General features: G+C 38.6%; 1 protein-coding gene across 1 annotated transcript in view; it reads right to left on the bottom strand.

Moving 5' to 3' along the window:
* The window catches only part of BNC1 (basonuclin 1), a 304,829-nt gene that overhangs the window by 14,245 nt on the left and 266,654 nt on the right, over positions 1–23,930 (bottom strand). Inside the window, exons 2-3 of the mRNA XM_044077805.1 lie at positions 23,644–23,746; positions 22,988–23,223 (exon numbers count right to left, since the gene is read on the bottom strand). Of these exons, the coding sequence (XP_043933740.1) occupies positions 22,988–23,223; positions 23,644–23,746 (339 nt within the window). The remainder of the gene's footprint in view (positions 1–22,987; positions 23,224–23,643; positions 23,747–23,930) is intronic.

Genomic DNA, 23,930 nt, shown 5'->3' with positions numbered 1-23,930 from the left:
AGCTCTGCCAGTGGAGAGTCTTATTGGGGATCTGGAGAGAAAGGGAGAAACCAGCCTCAGACTGACTGTGATCTCTGTGTGCTTTTAAGGGAAATTGTACTTTACTGTGTGTGTACTTGTTATCTTTCCCAATGTGCATGCCCCTCACTGGTGCTAGTGGTGAGAATTAAGGCTCCTGATTACTGGGCCAGTGCATGAGCATCACATCTATAAATCTGTGTTGTTCATTTTCATTCTTCCTGAACTTTCCTCCCCCCTTCCCCCCATCCATGCCTTTGACAGTGACCTGATAAAGTTTTTTGTTAGGAACCATAGTTCCTGTTTGAGCCCCCATTCTGTAACTATGCTGTTTTCTTTCTTATTATAATTTATATTCTGGATTGATATATAGTAAGAGGAAACTCAGTCTGAGGTAAAGCAATAGTTAGGGGCATTATGGTTAAAGGGAGGAGCTCAAGAGTTGGATCCAAGAATCTACAAAGAAGTGTTTGTGTCAGATCCTAGACCCATTCCATGAGGAAGAATGAAAATGTACAACACATGCATAATAATGGTGAGTACATAACTCATATATTTTGCTGCTGGAGTAAGTTTTGTTGTGGCTTGGTTACACCCCCTGCTAACCCCAAGTTCAGCAGATGCTTTTCTCTATTCCTTCCTCAAGCCCAGATTCCCTGCGATGCTGTGCAGTCCATGAGTCCCTGTCCCTCCCGATCTCCTATACACTATTCTCCTTTCCTTGATCCTGAAATTTATGCAGAAAGCCAAATAAGGAAGGCTAAGATCATTCTCATAACATTTTTGTGGCCTTAACAATACACTCGTGTGGCCTTTTCCTCTGGAAGCCCCTTCTTTTCCGAGGTCTGTTAACTCACCCCTTTATCAATCCTCATTTCAAACTGACTAGATGGTTTCTCCAATCCCATTAATGGTCAGGGACCTACTATACTTAACTAGGGTAGTCTAGATCCTTATTGCAGTCCAAAAATCCTGTACTAGAAAGAGTAAAAGGATAAAGTTCTCCTGTGGGAGAATAAAGAAGGGATTGACCTATAATCAGCCCCTGTGCATGTAGCTCCTTGCTGGTATTTTGATCAAGGGTTTAGTTATTTCATTATAAAGGTTGACTTGGTAGACATTTCCAACTTTTATCAAGGGCTAAACTTCTGCTTTCTAGCATACTTAAACACCTGTAGAGCATTAACAACATTTATAGGTAACTATAAATTTACTCTGGGACTGACATTTACCATTTTTGAAAAAGGGTGTACAGCATGAAAGAGGGTAGTGGAAAGGCAGAAATTAGTTGTAACTCAATTGGCATGCATTTCCTATGATCCTATGAAGAGGTGCCTTGTTACTGAGACTTCCCCTTAGAGAGCCTGTACTACCTTGAATCTAAATTTTGCATTGGAGTGGTTACACTGCAATCACCTGAACTTGTGGTTTGTGCAGTTGTCAAGCTTTTATACTGGAAATTTGGCTTTTGGTAACTATCACTTCAGCTAGCAGGATTTCTGAATTGCAAGCTCTGTCATCTAAACTCATTTATTTTGCCTATCATAGGGAGAGGTATACTAGAGTTTCTGTCTAGCCTTTATGCCAAAGGCATTTACAGACCTTAACCTCAATCAGTTTATCAATTTACCAGTTTTCTTTCCACAGTTTTCCAATAAAGGAAGATATTGACTACATCGTTTTCACAGACAGCTTAAGTTTTATCTAGACAGATCTAAAGATATCATAAAGGAAGGCCAGCTCCTTGTTTTCTTTGCTTCTCATAGGGCTGGCCAAAATAGTTCATGGTAAGTCTCTTCCGATGTCTTTCAGAATATGTTGCTTTTTGTTAAGTAAACTACGACAAACTTCTACCAAGCAAACCAAATGTGTATTCCACAAAAGTGGTATTTACTTCCTCAGCTTTTATTATAAATTCTTCTATCAGTGATATTTATACAACTGCAACACTGGCTCCACTGCACACTTTTGTAAGACATAATAAGGATATTATCTTGAGATGCAGGTCAACCTTCAGAGCCACCATTCTTTGTCGTACTCTGTCATAAATCCACCCAAGTGCAGTAGCTGTAGACTCTGCTCTGAAGTTGAAGTGAACAGTCTGGATCATGTAAGATAGGAAAGTTGTGTCCTTTCCATAACATTAGATCATCATGATCCATGTCTGTCCACATAAGCATAATCTCCTGTCTTCTTTCTTTTTCTGTATACCTCTATAAAGACACCTGGGTGATTAGATGTGAGGCCTTTACAGTAAAGATTTTGTCAGAGTCCTTATCAGAGGAAGATATATGGGATAAAATCTTAAAACTTAGTAGAAGTGTGATGCATTGTGGGAGTGAATGTAGGAGTTTGAACTTTGGAGAGCTTGGTATGTGGATCACAATAGTCTAAAATTATGGTACGTGCATAGGCTTAATTTCTTTACCTATGTTAGTTATAATGCTGTGTATCTTGACTAAGGGAAATGTGGTACTTCATTACTGTTTTGTACACAAGTAGAGCTTTGCTAAAGAAATGTTTGCACCTGTAAGATGCAGGGTGCTGACATAGAAGCACAGCATCATCTCTATGATGGAAGATTTTGGAAAGGCCACAGCTGACGCATGCCATTAATGAGAATACATAACACAGTTGGCAAAAGTGTACAGCTACAATATTTTCAGAATAGCTAGAACATGATATATATACCTTAACAGGTACATCACCCAACAGGCATTGCACTAACCATTGCAAGCTGGTTCTTGCAGAAGAGATACAGGCATACTAAAGTAAGATGTGGTAAACAGGGATGTAGACAACTGTTAAGAAGCAAAGGAAGTTTAGAACGATCAGTAAAAAGTGGAGATGATACTGAAGGAGTCAAAAGGAAAATAAATTGTTTAAAGTTCTCCTTACCGCCAATACAATAACAAGGAAGTATACGAGGGACATATTTTGACAAAAACTGGTGACAGAATGTTCAAGCATTAATAATGTTAGACCCTTTGGTAACAAGCTGGTAAGGTGTTCACAGGATAATAAGAACTTTTGGAGCAGTAGAACGAAGAGGGATAAGTAAAATCAGTGTTAACCTAGTTTGTGCACAGCAGTCAGGCACAAGTCTGCAGGTGTGTATATAATTGAGAAATGCAAAGAATAGGATGGAAGAGTGACATCTGCAAACATTGTAATGAGAAATAACCTACTCAAGAGCAGATACAGGAATTTATAACAGCACAATCCATTATATTTACAACAGAAAATGAAAATAAATTAATGGAATGCTTACATTTGGAAACTATGTGAAGTGATACATAATTCTTTGGTTAAACTTTTTTTTTTAGATATTAGAGGTAATAGAGGAAAGTCCTATGATTATGAGACATCCATATAGCCATTAGACTGGCTATGAATCCATCCATGAGTTGAAAAGCTTATCCTAGTTTTAGGATACGTTTTAACTCTGTAAAAGAATCAGAGCACTGATTGTGTTTTGGGTGCATGTACACTTTTCATAGAGAAATTCTAGACAGAATTATGTAAGGGTCAGAGTCTTGCATTCAACATTGTAGCAATAATGCTGGATTTACCCACGTTTGGTGTGGTTTGGTCATGAGGGCGAAGCCCGAGTGGCCAAACAAAGACAACCGTGGGTAAATCCAGCATTACCCACACCCAGAAGTGGGTTACTGCTATTATACAATGACATTATTTAAGAAAAAAAATACTTACTTTTCTTAAATAATGGCATTGTATAATGCCTCCTTGCTGCCCTTCCGCAGCTGTCTGGTATTCTGCGGCAGTTCTGATGTACTGTGCATGCGTATGCTTACGCAGTACATCAGAGCTGTGGGTGGAAGCAATGGAGAAAGCAAGATCTCCGTTGCTTTTTATAAAGTGTCTCGCTATGTTAAAGGAGTTTAACATAGCGAGACAGCTTTAAAAAAAGCAACGGAGAATCTCTGTTGCTTTTTTTAAAGCTGTCTCGCTATGTTAAACCCATTTAACATAGTGAGACAGCTTTAAAAAAAGCAACGGAGAAAGGAAGATCTCTGTTACTTTTTAAAAGCTGTCTCACTATGTTAAACTCCTTTTGTCTAAAAAACAATGGAGATCTTGTGTTCTCCGTTGCTGTAAAAAAAGACTTATACTAATGAAAAAAGTCCGTGCGACCGGACCTTTTTCCATTAGTATAAGTCTGATTTACAACGTGCACACTGACCAATCAGCGTGCACGTTTTGGAATATTAATGGGGGGGTCATTGTATAATATAATATTAGTTACAGTTAAGAACACAAACTAGCTGCCAATTGGAACATGATTAAGGTTGCAAAGAGGGAATAGACCTAAGATAGACCACCAGTGATGTCAAGACACACTGAGAGTGGAGGAATGAATAAAGGAATATGTTAATGTAGTTAGGTTTTAGGAGTGTAATGCATGGCAGGTTTTAAAAATTCCCTACAGAATACTCTTTCAGAAACATTGGGGGAGCAAATGGCTGTAGCTATGGAAATGATTTTCAGCTGGGACACAGGATCTGAATTGCATTGACATACTAAAGCCTTATTAAGTTTAATTCTATTGTCTGCAAAAAAAAAAAACAAACACTAGAAAATGGAAATCAAAATCTAAACCAATTGTATTTTCTTTTCTTTTAATGTAAGTGTGTCTATGTCTTAAGTGTTAAAGAAAAAGAGACTAGTTAGGTTGGCAAAGATGTAGTAGTATTGCTCTTATGCCATAGGTATGCTTTAATTAAGACAATTATTGGTTAAGTTGATTAGTCAGAATGAAGACACTGTATAAGTAATGATAATACCTATTCATTAACCAGGCTGACCCACTGGATACACATTCCCTTTTCAGGGGTGACCTGGGAGCAATGTCTGATTGAGTGACTTGCTGAAGGTTACACAGGCAAATGAGAGCTGAAGGGATCAAACCCTGTACCACTGGAACCACAACTCACAGCCTCAACCCTGTGCACTAAGTAATAAAGCCTTTTAATGTATATCTTGTTTAAATGATTTTGTTAACCAGGTAAGTGAACTGGCCCAAAGACCATTTTCAGCCATGATCTAGGCCAAGAACCACTAACAACTTTTCAAAACAATATTTACAAAACAGATTACCTTCCAAGTAATACTTCAAACTAACATTCAAGCTCCGGTTACATTATAGCCAACATTAACAGTTCAGTAGCTACTATAGTTGTGGATCTACATGAATACTTACACAACTAACATGACTGCATTCTGCGTAGGGATACCAAAACTAGTACAGTTCAGTAATTTCTGTAGGTGTTAAACATTAGATCACTGTTGCAGTAGTCTAAGCTAATAGGGTTATATCCTACCAAAGGTATGACTACCAGCTGGCCTATCAAAGCTTTAGGTCACTTTCCTCATGTACTAACCGCTGAATGGCTCAAAGGCTTTCTTAACACTGAAGTGTACACCTTCTGTGGGTATTGTGGAACTGGAGTTCCTTTCAAGGCTGGGCAGACAAGTATCCCTGTGTGGAATGTGTTCCCATTAGATAATTTTCTAAAGAAAAGCTGCATTTTTCTGTGATTTTTTTCTCTTTTTTTTTTTGTAGGAAAACTTATAGACTGTTGTGTAAGCTCAAGGAATTTTTGCTTCTGAAATGCTAAAATCTATATGTACTTTTATTTTTCTGCATTATTGTATAGAACATTGTGTGGGACAGGATATTGTGCTTTTGGGACTGTTACTGAAAATTTTACCTCCGAGTACTTAACTTCCGTCGGACTTTACAGACTCACCCAGGCTTCTGTCCTGGCTTGACCATAGAGCAGTTGTAGATCTCCTTGGATTTTCCTCCTGTCCTCAAGAAGACGAAAATCACTTGGAAATCTAAAGGTGTCAAGCTGACTCCATCACTGCCACAACCTCCAGTGGGTGCATCTGTTGTAGCCTAATCTAGTTTCTTGGTCCACTCGTATACGGTTCCTGATCCCCCTGGTGTAGCTCCTCAGGAAGCCACTAAGGACCAGGAGATAGAAGCATAAGAAGAGATAGTGGTCCATAGAGCGATGGTGCCCTCAGATGTGGTCGATGAGCAAGGGGAGAGAAGGAAGTTGGTAAGGCACATAAAAGAGCCTCCCCCAGGTAGAAGCAAAGATGGTCAAGTCCCTGGGACACATTTAAAATCCATAAGCAGCCCCAAAAATTGCAGAGCAAGTCCAGTTGGTAGGAGTTTAGCTCCTGGATCCAGTGTGGATGTGGGGCAATGGGGGCTGGACCAATAAGAATGATGCACATCAGGGAGACAAAAAAAGAGGAGGAATCACTCTTGTCTGTCTTGGGAGGTGGAACAGTAGAAGGTATACTGCTTAGCTGGGGTAAGATACCTGATTACTGGGCTAGTGCCAGGAAAAAAAGCAGAAACTTAAAAGTGTATCTTCTCCTGTATCTTTAACTATGGACAGTGAAGACTTGCTGTGATTTGCTAAGGGATTACTTTCTGCTTTTAATGGGATAAATTCAGTTTCCTACTACTGTCTAATAGGAAAAGAAAATACTTCATCCATAATCTGATACAGATTAACAGTCAGAAGAGCAGGGAGGAGAGGGGAAGTATTTTCCATCAGTTCACTGCCCTTAAACTGAAGATTCTGATTCTGAAGTAGGTATTTCTTCCTATTCCCCTCCAGAATTATATTTTTCTGATATTATTACATGAAAGATTTCTATCCATGGTAACAGAATGAAATACCTATCTCCCAGCAAAATTATTTCTTGCAAATGGATTTTCCACAGCCTGCAGGTGTTAACCACCTTAGAGAGGATGGGTTCCTAACAGTTTGCATTATGTTTGCCCATAACATTAGAGTCAATGTTGGCTCAGGGGATGAGATGATAGAACCTGTGCCTTCAGATCAGATAGATAATGATTTTTACTTATGAGTTTTTGGAGTGCCAAACAAAGAGGAAACTTGGAGACCATTCCTAGACCTCTCCCGTCTCAATCTTTTTGTCAAGATCCCAAAATTCAGAATGTTATTTTTTCAAGCCCTGTCTCCACTCATGCCTTCCTGCAGCTTCATGATAACATTAGACCTAAAAGATGCTCATCGTCAGATTCCAGCATGCTGGGAATTCAGACTGTTTTTTTTTCAATATCTTGTGTGTCTGGTTCACATTAGCAGTTCCTTGCCTAATTCCAGTGATTGCTTACTGCAGACTTCAAGGCATTCATATTTTTCCATAGTGGGACAGTTGTCTTATACTTGCTGACACTTTTTCCATTTGTCATTCTTCTTTGACATGGATCACAAGACTCCTGCTCAGTCTGGGGTCCCAAACTCATCCCATACCACATACTATACTTTTTCTGGGATGTCTTATAGGTACATCTCCAGGAAGAGCTTTTCTTCCACTGGCAAAGTAGAGCAGTACAAACAGATCTACCTGAACTTTCCCAGCCAGTCTGAGGCTTCTGCGAAGGAATTTCTCAGCATTCTGGGTTTCCTGGCCTTGATGATTATGACGATTCTGTTAAATAGACATCACATGAGAAGGATTCAATGTTATCTCAGTTCAGTCTGGCCTCAGCATCAACATCCACTATCTTTTCAGATTTCAGTTCTAGGTTTTGTTTTATTGGGTAGAAAAATTATCTCTCAATTCAGGTCTGTTCTCCCTTCAGTCTCCTCCTTAGTCTGTTGCAACAGATGCTTTAGATTTTGTGTGGGGAGCTGTATCAGAAGTGGCAAAAGTGCAGTGTTTGTGGGACACTCAAGACAGAAAAGAGCATGTCATTGTCAGAGATGTTGACAGTAATTAATGCTCTAAAGGCATTAAATCATCTCTGAACTCCATGACCTGTGCAAGTTATAGTATACAAAACCACAATATTGTGGTACATAAAAAACAAGGGGTACCAGGTCTTACCCCTTTTGCAGACTTGTTGTGATTGCCTGAGAGATAGCAACTCAGCTCAGTTTGACTGTTCAGACTTCATACATTCTATTAGAGAAAAACACAGTAGCAGGTAAATGAACAGGACCAGGTCAGACCCTCATGAATGGAAATTATGCCCAGTGGTCTCTCAGGAACTGATCCATCTGTGGGGAACACCTGAAACAGATATGTTTACCTCTGTTCAAATCAGATAGCTAAAGAAATTCTGCTCCAGGATTCCTTGCAAACAGGCCTGGAAGATGAATGCTTCCACATTATCATGGATGCAAATAATCCTGTATGCTTTCTGCCCTTTCTACTGATGCCTAGGATTCTTCTAAAGATTCTAAAGGACTCTTCAAAGATATTGGTGGTGACTCCCTTTTGGCCTAGGCAAGAGTGAACATTCATATTTATCAATTCTGCAGCGGCCCAAGTTATACTGATTATATCCTGCATAAGACATAACAGCTGACCAGCTTCCAAAGCTTCATGGCTTCCATACTCTCATACCACTAGCTTGAGCTGAGCTGAAGAAAGAAAGGTTTGGGCCCCAATAACAATTGTTATAATCTGAAAAGATTATTGTGCAGAGATAATATCAAGATGAAATCCTTGGATATTAGAGCAAGTCTTAGACAGGGAACCTATCCCTGTAAGAAATGTTGCATCTGCAAGTATATCTCAACTGAGCAGAATTTTGAACGCACTGAGCTGGGTTTGTTGTTTAAACCCAACTTTTACGCAACATGTGACACAGTCAATGTCATTTACTTGGCTAATTGCGATAGCTGTGAGGCTTACTATGTGGAATTGACCACACGTAGACTCAAAGATCGAGTCTATAACCATGTCTATGACATAAGAAAAGCTAATATTAGTAATGCCTTAGCCAAACATTGTCAAATACATCCGACTCATGCTTTCAAGTTTAGAGTACTACAGATACAATACCCAAACAGGAGAGAAGGTGACTCCATAGGGACTCTTGAATTAAATGAGTTGAAGTGGATTTTAATCCTTAGAGCCCACATAGAACCTGGACTAAATACAGCTGTTAATATAAGGCCTGCACTTTTATAGTTTTTCTTGGTCATACCTTTTCTTTATCTTTTATTCAATATTTTTTTTTTCCATACCTTTTTTTTTTTTTTTTTTTTTTCGTTTTCCCCTTCTCCCCCCCCTTCCCCCCCTCCTTCTTCTTTTTCCCTCCCTCTTCCTTTTCTTTTTCTTTCCTTCTTCCCCTTTCCCTATCTCTTCCCCTTCTTTCCTTTTCTCTTCTTTCCTCCCCCTCTTTCCTTTCTTTTCCTTCTCCCCCTCCCCTCTTCTCCCTCCCCTTCCCCCTCCCCCCTCCTCCCCTCCTCCTCCACGTCCCCTCTTTCCTCTTTCCTCTTCTACTTTCTTTTTTTTCTTTCCTTCCTTTTTCGTTTCTGTTTACTTGGTTGTCATGGAGTCTATATATTAATGTATATATTGCTTTTAACTCTTTTCAAGATGTTAGATTATTCCCTATTGGTTTAGGACGTTGCCTTATCATATTAAATGCATTTACAAACAGTATAAGAGGATAGCATGTTTATAGGAATGGGGGTGTTTTCACTACAATGGAAGTTTTAAATATAGCTATCTTTGTTATAGCTTTTATGTTTTGCTTATTTGCACTACGTATACTGAACTTGTACTGTTGCAAATGGTGTTAATGTTTTTACCCTGCCTTATATGGGTATGGTTTCCTGCCTAATTAATTTACCATACATAATTGTCAATTTTATTGTTTAATTGCTTTGTTAAGTGGATAGTTTATTGTATATAAGGATAGGGACCAACTCTTTTTATTTGTAACCTGATGAAGCGCACGATATATGTGCGTGAAAGCGCTTGTTCTTTTATCGATTAAACTAAGTTGATTAATTTTAACTTCGTGGTGGTTCCAGTGTTTTTCAACCTCTCTGCTACTTTATTTCCACTGGGAACTCTTTGGATGGTCGTACTAGGTTTGGTGCTGATAGTCGTTTTATTTCTCTTCATATTCCTGGTCGATCAACACACGATGGAGATGCCCAACATAGAGTTGGATTATAACCCTGGTACTACAGGGAGTACGGAGAATTGGAATGATATTTTCTATCAACAGGAGAATTCTCTCCTGAACTTTGTTGCTCAAGGAACTGTTTCATCCCCTCGGATATCGGAAACTGAAAACATGCAGGAGTTTTATGGTCAACTGAGAGCGCTGGAGAACAATCTCTACAAATTCCATCGGCTAATTTGGCAGAGGAAGCATCTTGAGGCATGCCTCCACTTTAAGGTCATCCCGCGAGGCATGCGCGTCCTCTGCATGCCGAGTTATGGGGATGCACATCCAGAACTGTTGCGAAGATGGCAGTTGTTAAACATAGAGCTTGGAAATAATTATATCCGTTTGCTTATCGACTACTTTAAACCATTGGAAGAAGAGCTTATTAGCAAAGTGGAAGGTGAGCACAAGAATATCACTCTTTTGTATAAAAGTGACTTCTGTATGCTGAGACTAAATAATATGCTGAGACAACTTATGCTCTATAGCAATAAGTTAGAACAACTTAAGTTAAGAAAGCTTAAGCGAGACTGTAACGACTTTCAGCTCGGTCGCATTTTTATGTGGCCGAGGACAAATGATTTGGTTGTTGCGGAAGAAAATAGTGAGCGGGTGACTGATACTCAATCTAATACACCTAGTACGACCATATTGTCTGAAAAGCTGACTGATACTTCACTTAGTAATGCTCCCATCTTAACCAACACGGCAGATGATGTTGCTTCATCTGCATCTACTATCCCTTGTAACCAACAATGTCTTAAAGGGATAGTGAATGCAGGTGCGAGACCCAAGAATAATGGACAGACTGTGAGTTTGACCCCTGGGGTAGTAGCTGCTCTAAATTTTCCACTACCCTACAAGAATCGGGCGCAGGAGCGCTCAACAAGCAGAGGGAGGGGAAAACGCAAGTTATCGGGCGAGAACCGCGAGTCGAGGAGGAAGAAGAACTGAACACTTTGTTTTTTAATTTGTCATCTAAAGAGTTTTCAGATATTGAATGTGCTGTTCTAAATAGAGGCCTCTCTTTTATACCCTCCCGAGGGAGTAGTCTACCTGATACTTTGATTATGTTACATAAATTTACTAGGAAAGTAGCTCTCAAATGTTTGTTTAAAGCCTCAGGTGAGGATAATACATACTATGACACGACAGTGTTAAAAAGAAAAAGTACTTTTGTGCCACACTTGTCTGGATACATTGATTGTTTTCAGAAAGCCTGTGAACATGACTTATACCTTTTTTATAAGGGAGGGTCACATAAGCATTTATTTGTTAACTTGAATACAGCACAGAAGCAGGCATTAGAGTCTTTGATTAATGATGTGAATTTGGTTTTTAGACCAGCTGATAAAGGGGGGGAATAGTAGCTATGGATACCATCTTTTACAATGATTTAATGACTGATATGTTAAAGGATGATCTAGCCTATTCAGAATTAAGTAAAGTTGAGGTGAGCTCTATAGTAAGAAATGTGCACGATACGTTTTATGATCTTCTGATGACGAGATGTATTGACAAAGGTCTATATGACTATTTAATGATTGAAGCACCCCTAATTCCTCTTATCAAGGGTCTTCCCAAGATACACAAAGGGGTAGTTCCTCCTCCCCTACGACCTATTGTATCTGGGAAGTTATGGGTTACTGAACACGCATCCCATTATGTGCAGTCGAAGTTAGGTCCCCTGATAGGTCTCATTCCCACTATTTTAAAAAATTCCTTTGAATTATTGAAGGATTTGAAAAACACTGTTTTGCTTGATAGTCTAAGATCAGATACCCTGATGGTCACATTGGACATAAAAAAACTTTTTACTAGCATTCCAAATGAGTTTGGAGTGGATGCAGTTAGAAACTGCCTAGTTGAACTGAGTGATCTAGACAATACAGACCAGCTGACTGTTTGTTCTCTTTTAGATCTAATTTTGAACAACAATGTTTTCTTATTCCAAGATAGGATGTATAGGCAAACATGGGGGGTGGCAATGGGCACCCCCTGTGCCAATGCCTATGCCAATCTGGCTGTATATGTATGGGAGAAGACTTATATTTTTACTGATCTGAGATTTAGGGCTAATGTCACCCTATACAGACGTTTTGTCGATGACATCCTCCTTTTTTGGAATGGAGGCATTGAATCCCTGAATGAGTTTGTGGATTACATGAGTTCGACTACAACCTTTCTGGATTTCACTCATGAATATTCATTTACTGAGGTCAATTATCTTGACGTTACTATCTATAAGAATGCTTTGAATTAAATTACTACTTCTCTATATAAGAAGCCATGTTGGAGGAATGGCATACTCCATTATGGAAGTATGCATCCTAGGTATGTTTTCCCCAACGTGGTTAAGAATCAAATGTCAAGAATAAAGAAACTCTGTAATATTGATAGTGACAAGGAGTGGCTCCTGGATTTTCAGGTTAAATGTTTCTTAGATAGGGGGTATCCCTCCCAGTTGGTGCTAGGGTGTAGAAATGATACCACCTTGAATGATGAAAGATCCTCCAAGAGTGGGGTCTTAAATGGACATGTAACCTATGGTGCCAGGTCTAGAGCTGGGAACAAGGTTCACTTTGATATTAAATATACAAATGATATAGAGTATATTAGGGATATTATCTCTAGAAATTGGAAATTACTTACTATGGATAATGAATTGTTGAAAATAGTTGGAAAGAGACCAAGTTTTAGATATAACAATTGTTATAATCTGAAAAGATTATTGTGCAGAGATAATATCAAGATGAAATCCTTGGATATTAGAGCAAGTCTTAGACAGGGAACCTATCCCTGTAAGAAATGTTGCATCTGCAAGTATATCTCAACTGAGCAGAATTTTGAACGCACTGAGCTGGGTTTGTTGTTTAAACCCAACTTTTACGCAACATGTGACACAGTCAATGTCATTTACTTGGCTAATTGCGATAGCTGTGAGGCTTACTATGTGGGATTGACCACACGTAGACTCAAAGATCGAGTCTATAACCATGTCTATGACATAAGAAAAGCTAATATTAGTAATGCCTTAGCCAAACATTGTCAAATACATCCGACTCATGCTTTCAAGTTTAGAGTACTACAGATACAATACCCAAACAGGAGAGAAGGTGACTCCATAGGGACTCTTGAATTAAATGAGTTGAAGTGGATTTTAATCCTTAGAGCCCACATAGAACCTGGACTAAATACAGCTGTTAATATAAGGCCTGCACTTTTATAGTTTTTCTTGGTCATACCTTTTCTTTATCTTTTATTCAATATTTTTTTTTTTTTTTCCATACTTTTTTTTTTTTTTTTACTTTTTTTTTTCGTTTTCCCCTCCCCCCCTTCCCGCCCTCCTTCTTCTTTTTCCCTCCCTCTTCCTTTTCTTTTCTTTCCTTCTTCCCCTTTCCCTATCTCTTCCCTCCCCGTCCCCTTTTTCCCCTCTTCCCTCCCCCCTCTTCCCTCCCTTTCTTTCCTATTCTTTTCTTTTCTTTCCTTTTCTCTTCTTTCCTCCCCCCCTCTTTCCTTTCTTTTCCTTCTCCCTCCCCTCTTCCCCTCCCTCCCCCCTCCTCCCCCACGTCCCCTCTCTCCTCCTTCCTCTTCTACTTTCTTTTCTTTCTTTCCTTCCTTTTTTCGTCTCTGTTTACTTGGTTGTCATGGAGTCTATATTAATGTATATATTGCTTTTAACTCTTTTCAAGATGTTAGATTATTCCCTATTGGTTTAGGACGTTGCCTTATCATATTAAATGCATTTACAACCAGTATAAGAGGATAGCATGTTTATAGGAATGGGGACGTTTTCACTACAATGGAAGTTTTAAATATAGCTATCTTTGTTATAGCTTTTATGTTTTGCTTATTTGCACTACGTATACTGAACTTGTACTGTTGCAAATGGTGTTAATGTTTTTACCCTGCCTTATATGGGTATGGTTTCCTGCCTAATTAATTTACCATACATAATTGTTAATTTTATTGTTTAATTGCTTTGTTAAGTGGATAGTTTATTGTATATAAGGATAGGGACCAACTCTTTTTATTTGTAACCTGATGAAGCGCACGATATATGTGCATGAAAGCGCTTGTTCTTTTATCGATTAAACTAAGTTGATTAATTTTAACTTCGTGGTGGTTCCAGTGTTTTTCAACCTCTCTGCCTAGGATTCTTCTAAAGATTCTAAAGGACTCTTCAAAGATATTGGTGGTGACTCCCTTTTGGCCTAGGCAAGAGTGAACATTCATATTTATCAATTCTGCAGCGGCCCAAGTTATACTGATTATATCCTGCATAAGACATAACAGCTGACCAGCTTCCAAAGCTTCATGGCTTCCATACTCTCATACCACTAGCTTGAGCTGAGCTGAAGAAAGAAAGGTTTGGGCCCCAAAGCCCTTCAGAGCTTTCCTCCCTTGAGAGAGAGAGAAAGAGAGAGAGAAAGCACTCCTCTGCTGGCTTTTGAGGACTGATAGCTAACTCTGTTCCACTGCTAAGCAGATGAGTTCCATTCAGGAGAAAATAACCCCCCACATTATATTTTTGACTACTTTGTTGACTAAAACAACTATTTTAAAGTTATAGAAAATTACTTTTATTTACTGTCATGTTAATTTAATGTACTTTTAAACAGGAGAATGTTTTTTACTTTTATAGAAAAAGTTACTAAAAGTTATTTAAAACTACTTTTCTGTGGAGAACCTAAGTTTATTTTACTTTTTGGTGTTGGGGAAAGTGTCTAAAGTATTTATATTGCTTTTTTAATGGGAAAATTGACTTTTGTGCAACTTTCCTGTTGTACCGATTGTTGCTGCTAAGCTTCCATGGGAATCAAGCACCATTTTCAACTTGATTGTGGAACAAACTACTGGTCCCTCAGTTGAACCTTCTTCCAACTACAAAAGGAAAAAGTTAACTTAGCAGTCTTTGTCACCACAGCTGGCTAGTAATTTGTCTCAGCCATTTGTATGTGATTCTGCTGTGGCCAAAGTTGGTTCCTCAGACCACTCATCTTTTTTTCTCCAGATTCTTCTGATGCTGTCCATACAGCCATTATGAATGGGGATAGCCATGTCATCTCCATGGTTGTTTGGGTCCTGTTAGTGGGTAAGGAAGAGGCCAGTCTTTTTGGTCTTAGGAGAAGGGCATGGAATGTGCACCTGCTTAGCCAAAATGTTGTGCTCATTCCAGGAGAAGCTGTTGCTGACAATAATAGATTAGTTTGCCCCAACTTTGCTGTCAGAAAGAACCAGAAAACTAAACATTTAACTTCTCCTGTTTCAGTTACTTTGGGTAGGAGTACTTTATTGGGCTTGGTTCAAGTTCTTGTACAAGCTATTGACCCTTCTTATGAGACAGTTTTTGGTAAAAGAAAAATGGATTCCTCTTTCTTCTGAAGGGGTTCAAGAATTTTAATCCACAGGGAAATATGAAGCGACAGATGCAGATTTTTCTCCTCAGATTTCTGTTTCGGATCCAGTGGACGGTATGGAATTGGAATCTCTCTGTGAGGGACTCTCTTTCTCTGAGACCATTTCAAGAATGTGTCAGGGTTTTCAGTGGGAGAAATTACAACTGGAATTAGCAGAACATTTACCCATTCCCCCAAATGCTATTAACATTGAGAGGATGTGTTTGTCACATCCTATGGTTCCCCCGCTTGCTTCTTGCTCCTAAGAAAGCAGATAGAATGTATAAAGTTCCTCAGTCTTTCACATTTTAATATGCTAATCCCAGACCTGACCTAGCAATTGCAGCCTTACTTAATCCAGCTGCTGCAAAACAATTTGTTAATTCTAATCCATCTGACAATGATGGTAAAGGTATTGAAAAGTTTTTGGGGAAAAAATGTAACCTTCTATAACTTTGATTTTTCAAATTTTGAATTCATAGGCTCATATATGTAGGTTTATTCTGACTAGTTGTGAAAGTATGCTTTATGTTTTAGATGCAGTTTCCTCTTGCAAGGAAAAAGCTGCTTTGTACGGTTTAGTTTCTTCCATTTCTCAGGTCACTACTCACTGACTAAAGCATGTTTATGACTCTCTAGATTCTGCATCAAGGGCTACTGCCACTGGTACTACTTTGAGGAGTTTTGACTGGCTACATTATCAGAACCTCCCAGTAGATGTAAAAATGTGATTTTGAATTCTTGTTTTGATAGAGAGAGAAATTTTGGACCTTCTGTTGCAAAGACAATCAAAAATGTGATTAGAGGTAAGCTGATTCAGGAATCTCACAATTTTCAGCCATCCTTCTCTACATTTTCCAAGGGATTTTCAGCTGTCATGTCCAGTTTTGGAAAAAAAACAAAATAAAACAGTCTCAGCAGAATGCTGGTAAGCAGACATTTAAAAAAACAATAGCAGGGAGGGTTCAAAAAGAAAGCTGGAACCACCCAGAAGAAAAGAGAGTCAGATAGAGCAGAATTCATGTTTAAGGTCCCTTGACACACATACACACCCTGGCAGTCTTTCATTCCTTGCAGAAAGTCAGAATCTCCATTTTTGTCTTGACAACAGATTTTCAGGCAAATGGGTTCTGAAGCTGAGTCAACTAGAAGTACAAATGGCAACTGGAGGAAATTCATTCTTCCCAGGGAATTTCTCCTTGTCCACCAGACCAACCCCTTCTCTTCCCTCCTGTTTTACAGCACATGCTGTCTCGAGGGGGTGATAGACTCTCTTCCTCCTGCCCAGTTGAGAAAATAATTTTATTCAAGAATATTTTAGTGCCAAAGAAAGAAAATGCTAGTATCCAAGTCCAAACTGCTTTTACTTTGCAACCTCTTACCCTTCCTTCCTCATTTGAGAGTTTTAATAACCTTTGATTTAAAAGATGCATATCATCACATTCCTGTTCATCTAAATTTCAGGAGTTTTTTAAGGTTTTCTGTGTCTGGATTATGCGATCAGTTTTCTGCATTACCCTTTAGGATTTTCACCTGTCCAAGAGTAATCACAAAGTGTCGATCTCCTGTCCAAATCCACTGCAGGCTACAGTGTATGCACATTTTTCCAAATTTAGACAACTTGCTAATCTTTGCAGTCTTTTTCAAAGTGTCAGGAATGCTACACATGATTCAAATAGAACACTCAAATGTCTTTTTTTGACTCTACCGTACAGAATTTTGTTTCTGGGGTGTCTGCTCAGTATAAAGAGCTTTTCTTCCACAGGGAAAAATAAATCTATTCCAGGGGTTTTCCACTCAGACTTTGGTCACTGAGCGAGATGGAATACATCAAGATTATGGGTCTAATTTAATGGCATCCATGACTCTCATGATACTTCCTGCAAAACTGCACATGAGAAAGATACAGTGGCATCTGAAGTCTCTTAGATCCCAGCACCAGCATAAATTATCTTTTCAAATTACAATTCTGTGATTTGAGAAAAGTGAAATCACTTGGCGGAGACATCAAGTTTCCCCAAATCCAAGTCTGGTCTTTTCCCCTCCTGCCCCAAAGCAGTCAGTCACCACAGACGTTGCCTAAAGAGCAGTATCAAGGAAGATAAAACTGCATGGCTTTTGGGACAAGAAAGACAAACCAAAGCACATAATCATAAAAGAGATGCTAGCTTTTATCAAAGCTCTCAACTCTCTGAATCATCTTTGATCCCCAGGATATCAAGTAGCTACAAACAATACTACAGTGATGTGGTACCTGGAACCAAACCTTACTCACACTAGCCACATTAGCATGAGGTATAGCTTTACAGCACAATATCACTCTACAGGCATCCTACATTCCATCAGAGCAAAACTGCATGGCAGACAAGCTGAGTAGGACAAGGGTAAGACCTCATGAATGGAAAGTAAATCATGGAGTCTTCAAAGATTTCACCCATCTGTGGAGAGTTTCTTAGATTAACATTTTTGCCTCCTCTCTGAACAATTAACTTGCAAAATTCTGCTCCAGGACTCCAGACAGATGCCTTTTCTTTTTCGTAGGCAGGAATATTCCTGTATAATTTTCAACTGATATCCAGTGAACTTCTAAAGATTCAGAAGGAATCCTAAAGATCATTTTGGTGACTCCCTTCAGGCCCAGGCAACCATGCAGTGGGCTTGGTTCAGGGTCTTGTACAAGTTATTGACCCTTTTTATCAGAAACCTCAGTGTTTTCCCACTGAAAACCCTGGCACATGATAATGTGATCCAGACACACAAAACCTTAAGAAATGCTTCAAGTCTGGATGAATATGAATGTGATAAGCATCTTTTAAGTCTAAAATTACCAGGAACTTAAAAGAAGAGGCAACAGGTTGTGAAGTGACATTTTGAATTTGGGCAGTATCACAAACAGGTTTAGGAAAGAAAGATCCAGAACCAGTCTCCAAGTATTTTATTTTTTTTTCTTTAGGACTAGGAACATCCTTGAATAAAACCCCTTCCACACCTGGGAAGGAAGAACTGGTTCTCTCACTCCTTCGACAGCATGTGGTAGAAAAACAGGTGGAAACAAAACAGTCTGATCTGACGGATGAGGAATGACCCCCCCCCCCCTGGAAAGGAGGAATTTCCTCCCACTGCCATCTGTAACACTGATGAATGATTTTCAGAACCCATTTGTCTTAAACAACCTGTTGCCAAAGAGAAAAATGGAGATTCAGACTTTCTGGAAGAGAAAGAGGGCCAGATTGGGAGGGAGTCACAAAGCCTTTTGAATAGTCATTCAGACACGTTGGACTGTCCTTGGTTTTGGGAGGTTTGAGACTTCTTTTTGGAACCTCCCTGCCACTTCTTAAAAGTCTGTTTACTTGATGTCTGTTCTTTGCCAAACTGGATGAAGAGAAAGAAAATCCCTTGGACAATTTGGAAAAGGAAGGCTGAAAAGTCTTAGGTTCAAGCTGATCCAGGGAATCTTTCATCACACTTTTTGATCACCTCTACACCAGAGGGGCCAAACACTAAATCACTATCCAAGGGAGAATTTAAAATCTCATTTTTAACATCATCTGGAAAGTTCTGAGAATGCAACCAAGCAAACCTCCTTAAAACCATACTAGTGGCCATAGCCCTTGAAGAAGTATCAACAGTCATACACACACTGTAAACAATGAGTAGTGACCTGTGCAATAGAAGAAAATAAGTTATGTAAAACAGATATTTACATACAAGAAGAATCTGCAGATAAAATATTCTTCATACTTTCACAGTATGTCAGAATAAACTTTAACACATGAGCTTGATAACTTAGAATTTTGAAAATTGCAGAATTATATTATACATCCTATCTGCCTTTTTAGGGACAGCTGACTGGCTACCAGGAAAACTGCAGGCAGTAAGACGCACATCCTCTAAAGCAGACAGGAAAGGAGGAATGGGTGTAGGTTCTAGAAAATCCTTCAGTAATAACCCAGTATTTTTTGAGTGACTGAGAAATCTCAGTGTTCTTCTACTCAGTCTGAATCAGAAATCTGAGGAGAAAATGCTGAATCCATTCCTGCATCTTCCTGTTCTGATTCAGAATCTTGAATCTCTTCATTAAAGGAGGCATCCCTCTTTATTTTACTGGAAACTAGTCTGCAAGAAGAATCAATCTTCAACCAAACCCTGAGCCAGTCCCAGCAAACTATTCCTATCCAAAGAAATCTGTCTCTGGTCATTCTGCGTTATGTTTGTGCACATGTACAGGTGTCCATTGCTGTGGTAATGCGTAAATATTAGAAGTGTCAGCATTATGTATGTATGTATGTATGTATGTATGTATGTATGTATGTCTGTGGTGTAGATTGTTTGCACTTTTTGTGCCTGTGTGTCCAAAAGGGTGTCTGAGTGCATGTGTAATTACCATTGTTTAGCATAGTCATCGCTGTCTGCACTTCTGAATGTAGGGCAGTGGTTTTCTTGTGGTTCACTGCACCACTGTCTCCTCTGATGCCTCTGATACCCTTCTTGACTATGTGTAAAACACAACTGAGCTCTTATGCATGCTTCATAGCCCATTTGCGCATGCGTGTGTGTAAGTGTGTGGTGCTGTGCAGTGCTAGCACTTCTGGTAAGTGATAACTTTCCAGTTGTGTGACCCTGTTGTTTGTGAATGGCATTTGGTTTTTGTATAGGCCTTCTTACTGAGTCCTTAGCCTATGCACTGAGTTACATGATATTAATCTAGACCATTGTTATAAAAGTTGTGAAGAAATTGGGATGACATTAGCTGCAGGATGTGTTACCACACTCTGGTATCATATGTCATACATTAGTCCATTTATGCTACCTAGTTTCTGAGGTCAAAGACTTTTGAAAGCATTTCTCAAGCAAATGTAAACCTAATGCATCACTTCTTTCGAAAGAGTGTTGTAGCACTCTATGTTTTGGTAGGTCACTTAGTCTGTTCAAGTTATGTACCATGATCAACATTTTACTTCAAAAAATGAAAACGTATACCTTAATAGGCATAGCAATAAGGCAGTGTAGGTTATAACACTGTTTACTTAACCACATGACGTTTTATGTAAAACTTAGCAACATGCTTGATTTATTTCATAAATGCTAATTACATTTGTATTTATATGAATCCCCATATTTTTCCTGCTGTGTAACGTTGAGTCTGATGTATACACCTGCCTCTGAATTACTTTCCATTGTCAAACTACATGTCTGTAAATGTTTTGTCTCTATCATGTGGCTTAAGAAGTGGCTGAAAAGGGTCTGGTACCAGACTACTCATCTGGTTAACAAACAACAAACTAAATAAACTGCAGTAGAACTCTTTTCTTTTATATTTTTAACAGACAAATCATTAGACTGCTCTTAAGGGATCCAAACTCTAACAACACAGCCAGAAAATGTGCTCCATTTAATATTTTCTTTCATTTTTAACTGCTAAATCATTAGATTGAACTTAAGGGATCTACACTCTAACAACACAGTCTCAAAATGTACTCCATTTGTACAATTTTAATGTCTTACTTCGACTTTAATGACCCATGTAGTAACCAAAATCAGAAGTAAATTGAATTTATTTTAAACTTCAGTTATTGTTCACAGGATACAGATGTAATTATTCTAGAGTGTAACATGCCTTTGTAATACTATGTCCAACTTTTTCCAATAGCTCTGATAAATATTTTATCACAGAATATGTATTTGATGGCCTGTTGAGATTTTTCATAGTGCATGTATGAGTCAGTAAGATGATGAAGGCAACATTATTAATGTTTGATAAGAAAGAAGTTCAGCATAATTGATTCTATATTTTAATCCCATTGCGAAAAAGCAAGATTATCACTGGTCATTAAATATTAATTTATGTTATAAAGCAGGATCATAAAAGTACTCTACATAAAAGCTAGTTTGTATCAATTACTGAGGGAGCTGCAGATTCTGTACCAAATGTACTACTGTAGCATCATTCGTGCTTGGTTTTGTACCAGCATACGTTAGAGAACTGATAATTAACCACTAAATAAAATTATTTATGTTTTACTAAAAATTATACAGATTTGTATACATTTTATGTAAATTAGCTTTATTAAAAAGCCCATATGAACCATTAAGTAGATTTTAGTGTGTTACATAGGAGAATTAGCTGTGACATTTTCTGCAACACTGCTTTAATAGCATCCATACGCGCTACCAGAACTGTCTTAATTATCATAAAGAGTGAGAAAGGTAACAGAAGGCTTATAAAACATACATATATATTCACATACTAATTGGTGCAAATATCACCACAGTGGGTAGCATACTAGTTCTCTCCTAAACCTTATTAAATCGCTGCTTACTGGCAGTCAGATTAAATGTCAGCAGCAACTGGGTTAGTAAATGGTAGTTTATTTTGGATTAATGTTCCTGGATTCCAAGTTTGTATTTCCTTGGAGGGCCACAGCTCACTATCTGTCTTCACAGCAGTGAATTCATTACTGATGGCTATCTTGGGACTAGAAAAATCTCAGTACTCCACCTCCCCCCCAGCACATTCGTCTTTACCTGTATCCCTGTCAAGCATGCTGACAGGCATACTGGACAGTGTTCAGTGTTATTAGAAAATGGGCGACTTGCACCTCTTCACCCTGATTGGAGAATGGACTTTCTCCACGAGGGTGTTAATGTATAGGTAGTGCCTGCTAAAAATAAACCCACTGCTTCACAGTAGCATATTAAGCTGCCATGAAACTTAGATAGAAAAACAATCAAATGGCCCCCCCCCTTTTCTTATGTTCGCTAAATCTGACTATGGTGTAACTATAATATACAGAATGAAGCAGAGTATGCAGTTTATTTTTATCTTGTTTAATATTCGATGCCCTTACATGGCTGTCTTGCAACAGTAACCCCCAGAATATCCCAAATGTAAATCATTAATTTGACCACATGCCTTCTGTAACTTTTTGAGACTCTATCCAGTGTATCCCTAAATTGAGTTATTTCCCTAGACTATAGGTCCTTGTGCAGTGACTGTGTAAAATAACTTAATTTCTGTATTTCGGTAAATGTTTCCGTTGAGGTCTGTCACTGCTTTCATTACCGTATACATAACTTGGTTCAAAGAGGGCTGCTTATGCAATAGAGTCTGTATTGTATAAGCATGGGATTGTGATATGAACACACTTCCACCAGCTGACAAGGTAAGCAGTGTTGTATCAAGGACATGTGACCTTTGCCAAGACACACACTCATTCAGTTGTGGGTGAGATCCATCCATAGATTCATAGATTCATAGATAAGTACTAAGCTAACTTTGCCTAACTGGCATTTGTAAGCCTAGCCAATTATCCCTTGTGAGACTCAAACCCTGCACCTTGTGTTTGTAAGGCAAACACCTTAACCATTAGGCCACCCTCCCAACCCCACAGCCCCTTTTCCTGATTTTTGCACATGGGGTAGATGCAAACATTTTGTAGTCTCAGGCTTGGATTGGGGTTTGCTGGAAGCTCAGAAATTCTTCATGGCAATTCAAAATACCAAAACTAACCTCACATCATTTTATGAAGTTTGATTCCAGCATGGCTACATTTTTACATAATACAGGAAAATAATACAATACCTGGAGGACATATCCTCTGATATAATCCTGAAGTGTCCAGCCTAAAGAATGTAGAATCTGGGTAACCTCTTCCTGCTTTAGGACACTGAAAAGTCGGTCTAACAGTATTTTAAGACGAACTGGGATAGCTTGGTTTCCATAAAGTATAAGACTGCCAATATCAAAAACCACATTTGACTGGACAATCTCAACCTGACCACTGGTGTATAGGTGGTGGATCCTTAATTTGCTTAGGGCTGAAAAAAAAAAAGAGAGAGTCTAAGGTTATATTTTGACGAATGCATTTCAAGCAGAAATCAAATAAATATAAGATCAGCTTGTTTCCTCAAATGTCATATCTCCATTTACAGTAAGTGAGCATAAATGTAGTAGTTCTAAAATAAAAATAACTTTTCATTCATTTCCTCCTAGAGCAAGATGTGTTGTAATGCTGCAAATCACCATATTTCTATGTGCAGTAATTGTTTAGAACAGCATGGTAACTTTTGAATGTCATGAGTTGGCAATGAGACTGCATATTCAAAGACAAACAGTGGAGGTAAACGTTAGGTCTGTTTCGACACTTAACATGAGTCCAGATGACATTTGTGATAAAAAATAACAAGAGTACCTCACCAGGCTTTGGTCTAACCATAATATCTAAAAAATGAAATTACCATGCTTTACCCAGCCATGTTTGCACTGGTCGCACTGTCGCTGGCTTATCTTTCCGGGTTTAAAACACTGACAATTGCAGTTCATTGAAGTGCAGCAAATAGACTGTGAAAAGAAAGATTGAAAAGAAATTCAGCAATGTATATCCAAAGTTTACTTAAATATTACTTTAGCAATTTGACTGTGATTTGAAAGCCAATGTTAACTCTTAATCATTATTGCCCTTGTTGATTATATCACAACTGTACTGCAGCTTTACGTGCCTTAGGAGCAGTACATGGACTTTTCT

This window comes from Protopterus annectens, chromosome 7.part0 (genome assembly GCF_019279795.1).
Source record: "Protopterus annectens isolate FY-2018-M chromosome 7.part0, PAN1.0, whole genome shotgun sequence".
Taxonomy (NCBI): Eukaryota; Metazoa; Chordata; order Ceratodontiformes; family Protopteridae; genus Protopterus; species Protopterus annectens.
Note: the sequence above shows the minus strand (reverse complement) of the source record. Positions and strands in the feature narration are given on the sequence as shown.